Below are 8,489 nucleotides of genomic sequence, written 5' to 3' on the forward strand. Positions count from 1 at the left end.
AGAGAGACAGATCAAGACATACAGAAAGAAAGAAAGAGAGAGAGAGAGACTAGAAAGACAAAGTGAGAGAGAGAGAAAGAGAGAGAGAGATAGAAAGAGACTAAAAGACAGAGACAGGCAGAGATAGACAGACAGAGAAGAACACCGAACGAGAGAAAAGAGAGAAAGGAAGGAGAGAGAAATAGACATGTACGCAGACAAACGAACACACAAAAACACAGACAAACTGACATACAGGCAAACCAACACAAAGACAGACATACAAACAAACAAAAAAATAGACAAACACACACACAGACAAGATGTAAGAGTGTGAGTTATTCTAATTCCAAACTTACTACAAGGTGCAACCCTTGCTCACAAACTAAGCAACTCACACACCATAAACCAGTTTAGTTTCAGTAAGTGTTTTACGGCACTTGAAACACAATTAAGGACATATTAGTGCCGAAGATTAGAGGTGTTACAAGAGAGTAGTAACAAACACAAAAAAAGAAGGAGGAGAGATAAGGACGATAGATGTTCAATAGGGAAGAAGGAGCACACCACACCAGAGCACCCGCCAACAACCCACACACCATAAACGAATGAACACCGGGATTGTTTCGACGTACAACAGACTGTATTAACACACTCTATAAATAGACGACGTTTTCATGACTTTCTCACCTGCGCTTGCAACCTCATAAAATCCAGTTTTTGCGACATATCTGGCGTGCTGTACTGCTGTGCCAGCTTGGGGTGCCCCAGACCCTTTAGATCGATCCTCCCTGAAACAAAGATTCGTTTGCGTGAGAAGAGTTTTTTTTGGGTTTTTTAGCAAGAGTTTTACGGCATTTGCAACACAATAAGGTCATATGAGCGCTGAAGATTAGAGGTGTTGCAAAAGAGTAACAAACAGAAAATAGAAGGAGATACGGACGACAGATGTTTGATAGGAAAGAAGGAGCAAACCACACCAGAGCACCCGCCAACCACACACAGAAGAGTTTTGCGGCATTTGCAACACAAAAACTGGTCATCAGGGGGTGGGCCTCTCGTGATCTAGAGCTACGGTGTTCACCTCTCATTCAATAGGTCGCAGGTCTGAAACGTGACAACGACAAACACAAAAATTTCTTCTCTAAAAATCTTCTCCTTTCACCTCACCTTCTACCATTGTTCTTCAATTTTAGTAGGAGTTTTACAGCAGTCTCAACACAATTAGGTCATATAACTTAATTTAAGTGCTGAAGATTAGAATTGTTCATTATTCATTGTTTCAGGAAGCAACATCCCTGCATTTCGGACAAGTCCATTGATGCTCCGTTGCTCTCTCTCCAAAATGTCGCTGAGGATCTTTCTACTGATTGTTCAACCAGATTTTTTTTTTTTATAGTACAGGGTTTTACGGCACTCGCAACTGCATAAGGTCATATGAGCGCCAAGGGGTGGGTGTCAACAGAGAAGTCTTTACAGGGAATCAGACTTACTCTGCTCACCTCTCTAGCTTCAACAGCACAAAGTCTGCTTCAACTATCAAGGCACCCCGGAAATAGCAGGTCACAAGAGTGCGACAAACATACAGAAGAAGTAGAGGAAAATGACAATAGTAAGGATCAGGAAAGAAAAAGCAGCAGTTCTCTGTTGTAGTTCAGGCACAGTTATGAGCGTGACATGAGTCAGCCCATTTACAATTCTACTGTGCTTGAACGAGAAATGTCCGCCCTTTGGGAATGGTCTAAAGACACTTCAGTCAGTGGCACTGCCCCGGGGGGGTCAACCAGATATACACTGGCACAATCAGTAGAAATTTATTTATATTAGAATTGTTATTAGATAGTAACATACAACAACAACAAAAACAAGAGAGATAACGACAATAGGTATTGGGTGGGAAAGAAGGAACAAACAAATCACAGCAGATCACCCGCCAACCACCCACCATCGTTCTTTGTGTTGGTGTTTTCAGCTGGGAAGGCTTGGTCGACATCCGCATCGTGCAAGGGCTGGCTGCGCGTCGAGTCGGAGGGGAGGTGAGAGGGTACCGGTTGTGTGGTGGTGGCGGTCGGAGAGGGCGAGGACTCCTCTGGCAGAAGGTACCGTGCTGTAAGGCACTGTTCTAAGGGCGTCGCTGTTACGGGGAGGAAAAAAGTAAAAGTCTAGTCCATTTATGATAATAACAGATAGCATTTGTATAGCGCAAATCCTCGCTCAACAGCAAGCTGACAGCGGCTCGGGCACATTCCTTTACGATGACTTTGACATCAAAATTACTTTTCGTCAATTGCCGAAAACAGGACTCTTTTATCGGGAGTTCATTCATTAGATGAAAAACTATTAAAACATGTTCACTTACTTTGATTTAATGACCCATTTAGTGACTTTTTGTCATTTTTAGATTTTGTGCCAAAGAAAAGGCCCGACATAGTGGGATTACCCCCCACAGAGATAAAGAGTTAACACCCATATAGCGACAGGACAGTTGAGTACAGTTATAAATAAGTTACGTACAGTTGGGCGGGGAGTTGACGACCAGGAGCGTTTTCCATCGTGATTTCATCTCGTGGTAGCGTACGATGTAGTCGAGCAGAATGGCTTCTCTCTCCCTAGATGGCGAAACATAATGTGAGAGTATAGAACACATTCTTTTAATTTAATGTAGGTGTTTTTAAGCCCCCATTGACACAATTTAGATCTGTAAAACACCTAACCGTGACACCACATGTGTTGTTAAGAACACTTTTCTTCATCAGTGCAAAAAGTTGGGAAGAAAGAAAATTATTACAGCACTATTGAAACTATTTGCAAGGCAGCATGGTGAAATCAGGCGCTCGTCAAAACAATGAAATCAGGCAAACAGGCATTTTCCCGCCAGATAGGACATTTTTATCGAATTTTTATTTTTTGGCTTAATCTCTTTTAGATCCATATAATAACCCGTTTCCAAGTGAATTTTACTGGAAAAACATTGATAAAAGGCACAAAATATGTCATTTGTCAACTTTCAAAGACTCTTTAGCTGTTGAGTTACCAAACTTTGGCAGCCATTTTCTCGCTAATTTCACCACTGATACCAGGCGACCTCACTTCCTTTAATCACAAATATCTTGAATTCTATTCAAGATAAATGGATATTTATTTCATTGAAAGCAATGCAAATAAATCAGCATTCTGATCATACCAATCACTCAACATGCCCAAAATCTGACAAGTGCCTGATTCCGCGGCGTCGTGACACATTTGCTCCTGTAAACGCCATGTCTGTCCTGAACAATAATATTTTCAAGTAACTTGAAGCTACTACCATTTGAGTAAAAACAGCCACAAAAGAAACCCCTAATAACAATGATAATAAATAATATTTGCAGTCATATAGCGCATGTCCACACTCTACAGCATACTCTACTCTAAGCACTTTACTACTATTCCGCGGGGCGGTGCCACTGACTGAAGTGTCTTTAGGCAATTTCCAAAGGGGGGATATTTCTCATTCTAACGCACAGTAGAATAGTAAATTGGCTGATCCAACAACGTCATGCTCATATCTGTGCCTGATCTACAACAGGGAACTGCTGCTTTTTCTTTCCTAATCCTTACTATCGTCATTTTCCTCTACTTTTTTTGGTATGTTTGTCACACTCTTGTGACCTGCTATTTCCGGGGTGCCTTGATAGTCGAAGCAGACTTTGTGCTGTTGAAGCTAGAGAGGTGAGCAGAGTAAGTCTGATTCCCTGTAAGTGTAAGGACTTCTCTGTTGACATCCACCCCTTGGCATTCATATGACCTTATGCAGTTGCGAGCGCTGTAAAACCTCTACTAAAACAACACTACTATTCGTTACCCTAGAATTACTTAGTACTTAGTTTTGAGAAACTTGACATTAAAAATTTTGAGTTTCACAAGATGTCAAGTTTTTTCTTATGTAATTTTATGGATATCTTGATAACGACTCCGAATATTCTGACGATTTTGATAGAGCAGATAGAGCATTTGGTTTCTGACCTCATGGTCGTAGTAAGCCAAGCGGCCAAAATCATCAGAGTTTTGTCAGTCTAAGGTAGCATATTGTTACCTCAGTAATCCCTAGAATATAACTCAGAAACATTCTCTGCTTTTCAGGAAGCAATGTGTGTAAACATATTTATATTCACATATCTTCATGCCTTTTAGTTTTAGTAGATGTTTTACGGCGCTCGCAACTGCATAAGGTCATATGAGCGCCAGAAGATTTGAGGTGTTACAAGAGAGTAACAAACATAAAAAAGAATAAGGGGAGATACCCATGATAGATGTAGAGCTAAGATAGGAAAGAAGAAGCAAACCACACCAGAGCACTTGCCAACCACCCACATATCTTCATGCATCCATGTAACTCTCAGCAAACACAAAGCACACTACGCTACCTGGTTGTGGAACTGCAGGGGTAGAGACCAAACAGAAACGCCCACACTTCACGACGGATCTCCGGGCACACTCCGCCTGAAGGGAAAAACAATTCAATAATTATATATAATATATATAAAATGTGAAGCGTGCTGACAAAATGAGTTACTTCTCGTATTCGAGCCCTAAGGAAATAGATACATCACGCTTATACTATAGGTAAGGTCTTTAAAATTTATAGGTATGAAATAATAAGAGGCATGTTATACTTAAAGAATATGGCATCAATTTGAAAAAAATCTACAAATTTGACCCTAATATTGATTTTTGGCCAATATCTCCATTTCTGGAGTGCGACAAGTAACTCATTTCATCAGCACGTCTCACAAATAGTAAAATGTGTCATGACATGTTGGAATCAGCAACACGTCAAATTTTCGGCATATCTATCATAATAGGTCCTGTATGAAGTTATTGGTATCATCTTCATCATCATCATTGCCAAAGTTCTCACCCTGGATCAGTATATAGGCCACAAACAAACACCTTCCACCTTTCCCTATCCTGGGCTAGTCGCTTGATGTCACTCCATGTCTTTCCACTTTTCTGTACATATCCGTTTCTGTGACTCTTTCTCCAGGTTCAATGTGGTCTTCCCCTTGATCTTTTACCCTGTGGGTTCCAATCTAACACTTTCCTCATAATGCAGCTGCTTGACTTCCTGAAAGTGTGTCCGATCCATCGCTAACACCTTCTTCCCACCTCATCTCTGACTGGGCTCTATCTCGATCTTCTAAAATACTTCCTCGTTGGTGATCCTGTCTGTCCATTTGATCCTCAATAGATTCCTCAGACACATGTTTAAGAAAACCTGGATCCTCTTTATGCACGTGTAAGATGCGTTCCACGTCTCACATCCATACAACAAGACTGACTTCACATTTGAGTTGAAAATTCTAAGCTTTGTTCGTGGTGAGATATCCCTGGTCCTCCAAATCCTGTTTAAAGAAATAAATGCAGTCTGTGCCTTTCCAGTGCGGGACTTTATTTCAGTATCATTATCATCTTAAAGCTTGTTAATTTGTCTTGATTTCTGAGAAAAAAAACTACCCATCTATCTCGCTGATGTTTGTTTTTGATCTGGTACTTGTTGATGCTGATGATTCCCTTTTTTACTGCTAGGGGTATACATACAGCAGGGGTTAGCCCCGATAGACAAAGTCAAAGCAATGAGTCTCAAAAATGATTTTATTGTGTCAAAGTGACAGAGTAAGAGGAAGATAAGTACAACGAGAGAGAGAGAGAGAGAGAGAGAGAGAGAGAGAGAGAGAGAGAGAGAGAGAGAGAGAGAGAGAGAGACAGAGAGAGAGAGAGAGAGAGAGAGAGAGAGAGAGAGAGAGACAGACAGACAGACAGACAGACAGACAGACAGACAGACAGACAGACAGACAGACAGACAGACAGACAGACAGACAGACAGACAAAAAAACACAAAAAGAAAGAGACAGACAGACAGACAAACTGACTGACAGACAGACAGAGAGAGAGAGAGAGAGAGAGAGAGAGAGAGAAAGAGAGAGAAATAAAAAAAAAAGAAGAGAAATACAGGCCCACAATACGGCCATTACCTAGAAACACTGCTTTTCTCAGCTGATGTTCACAAACAAGTCGACCGTCTGGGTCAAGCATTTCTTGGAACTGGGTACGGGTCAAGGGGTCAGTGCGAGAGGTCAAGAGTACATCTGTGTCTAGTGCAAGGCCAGCTGGCGGTAATTTGGAAGGGATGATGTCCACTTGTTCAAAACTGTCGTCGACGCTGCATGGCCTGATAGACAGACGATTAAACAAAACAAAAGTCAGGTCAGGAGAAAATGCGCAGAAATAAACAACTAACGAACAGCAATTATACAATAATGATAATAATTATAATGATAATATTAATAATAATAATAATAATAATAATAATAATAATATAATAATAATGATAAAATAATAATAATAATAAATTTCACTTATTAAGCGCATTTCCACTAAGAAAATACTCATTGCGCTACACAACAATACGAAGAACACCAGCACCATACATCTCTCTCTCTCTCTCTCTCTCTCTCCCACAAAAAACTGCATGCAGACACACACACACACACATCGATTATGATACACAGCCACTTGATACAGAACAGCGTGAACAAAAAAAGATCCATACTGAAAGAAACATTAGAAGTAGTTTCAGGAAAATTAAAAATCAGAAGAGATGACAGGCAGACAAACAGACAAAACGACAAAAAGAAAGAAAGAAAGAACAGACACCGAGAAATATATAATCTCTCTCTCTCTCCCTCTCTCTCTCTCTCTCTCTCTCTCTCTCTCTCTCTCTATATATATATATATATATATATATATGAGAGAGAGAGAGAATACATTATTATCCAATTTTTTCCTGCCACCCGTCTGTTTGGCTCTTCAAGTCTGTTGCTCTGGTTCTAACCTTGCCTCTTCTGCCTTCAATTTGGCCAGCTAAAACTATATTATATAATATGTTCAAGGCCTTTTTAATGTCTAGGCCTATTCAAGTATCCCAGAACGATTCCTTCCCAGAAATTACATCTTCTGTCTTTCCCTGATTGTTTTTATCAGCGAACAGCCCACATGGGCTTCTTCAAAGTACTACCTCGCTCGATTTCTTTTCTTTCTGAGATAATCTCAGTAGTCTCCTAAGAAACACATCATAACATTTCTGAACTTTCATTTTCTGCAAAGACTAGATTCTCACATGACATTACAATCTAATAGCTCAGCCTTGCACAACTTCAGATAGCACTTATCACCAGAGTGGCACGGATTAAGACCAAAGTACAAAAATGAACATTTACTAGGTCAAAAATTAAAGGAGGCAATTTTCCAGAGACCAGATTTCTGGCGCTTTTTCGGTAGTTCCCACCCCGCATTTGTTATTCGCCGGTTTTGGCCCCAAGAGTAAGGGGGTTTCAGGGGGGCATGCCCCCCTGAATTTTACCACAATTTAATGTTTTGCAGTTGTTAGGTTTGACATCTTAGCTTGCCGCGAATCAAACGTATATAGATCTAGATGTAGGTCAGGCTCTATCAAATAAGGGGGGTGGGAACTACCGAAAAAGCGCCAGATTTCTACACACATTTTATTCTCACATGTGTTAGATTTGGATGATAACCTCAAGAGTAAGGTTTTGGGATAGAGACCATGTAGAACAAAGAACTGGACTCTCTGGTCTAGGGTTAGCCTCTACCCACCAGGGTTAGTACCTACTACTTCATTACCTGGATCTTGTATACACGTGAATCTAATTAAATGTGCTGACCTGGAAGATAGCCAAAAACAGAGAGTGCACAAGCCTTGACCTCATTTTAACAAATTAAAACTTTCTTTTTAAAAAGTCGAAGTGCAAGAAAGAGTCTAGAAATCTAGATCTAGATATTAGATCTAGGTCACAGCTCTAAAAATGAAGCGAACTTTTCTCCCAGACCTGGATAATTCAAAATGAGCATTGGCATGGGGGTGATCTGGATAAAAGCCTTTATATAGGGCTGAAAGGCGTCATTTATCCAGGTATACTGATGTGTCGACGTTTAATTACATTTTAATCAAAGATATTTTTCTCTGCGCCATCGGCAGTCTATTTAATTTAGCACAGACAGACGAGAGACCAGTCTCCTAAGAGTAGTGAAAGAAAGGGAAAAGGGCTTCTTTCTTCTTGTCCAGCTCCAGTCAGCTCTTCTCACTTGCCCGTTAGTTTTTACTGAGTTATCACCATAATAATGATGTACTTAGGCTTGATAAAATAAAACCTGACCATTGTTTTCTTATTCAGTTCATCTACAGAACAATGAACTCACCTTTGAACGATGTGGGTCATATTCTTTGGCTCCTCGATAGGGAAACCTAATATCTCTGCTTCTTCTTCGCTCTCCATTGTTGTTGTTTTGAAGTTGGGAAACTCCAGAGTTATCTACTCCTGGTGTACACCCACATGACCAATGAGGTCATGTTTCCAGATTAGGCAGCTATCTCGTATGGCATAATAAAACATGAATTTGTTCGACATTGTTCGCACGTGTGTGTGTGAGTATGTGTGTGTGTGTGTTGG

The 8,489-nt window shown here is 40.4% G+C and overlaps 1 protein-coding gene across 1 annotated transcript in view; it reads right to left on the reverse strand.

Moving 5' to 3' along the window:
- The window catches only part of LOC101858979, a 21,095-nt gene extending 12,760 nt beyond the window's left edge, over positions 1-8,335 (reverse strand). Inside the window, exons 1-6 of the mRNA XM_005089097.2 lie at positions 8,239-8,335; positions 5,994-6,190; positions 4,386-4,461; positions 2,494-2,588; positions 1,925-2,113; positions 670-770 (exon numbers count right to left, since the gene is read on the reverse strand). Coding sequence (XP_005089154.2) covers positions 670-770; positions 1,925-2,113; positions 2,494-2,588; positions 4,386-4,461; positions 5,994-6,190; positions 8,239-8,315 — 735 coding nt within the window. The 5' untranslated portion in view covers positions 8,316-8,335. The remainder of the gene's footprint in view (positions 1-669; positions 771-1,924; positions 2,114-2,493; positions 2,589-4,385; positions 4,462-5,993; positions 6,191-8,238) is intronic.
- Positions 8,336-8,489: the final 154 nt, after the last annotated feature.

Source organism: Aplysia californica, unplaced genomic scaffold (genome assembly GCF_000002075.1).
Source record: "Aplysia californica isolate F4 #8 unplaced genomic scaffold, AplCal3.0 scaffold00003, whole genome shotgun sequence".
Taxonomy (NCBI): domain Eukaryota; kingdom Metazoa; phylum Mollusca; class Gastropoda; order Aplysiida; family Aplysiidae; genus Aplysia; species Aplysia californica.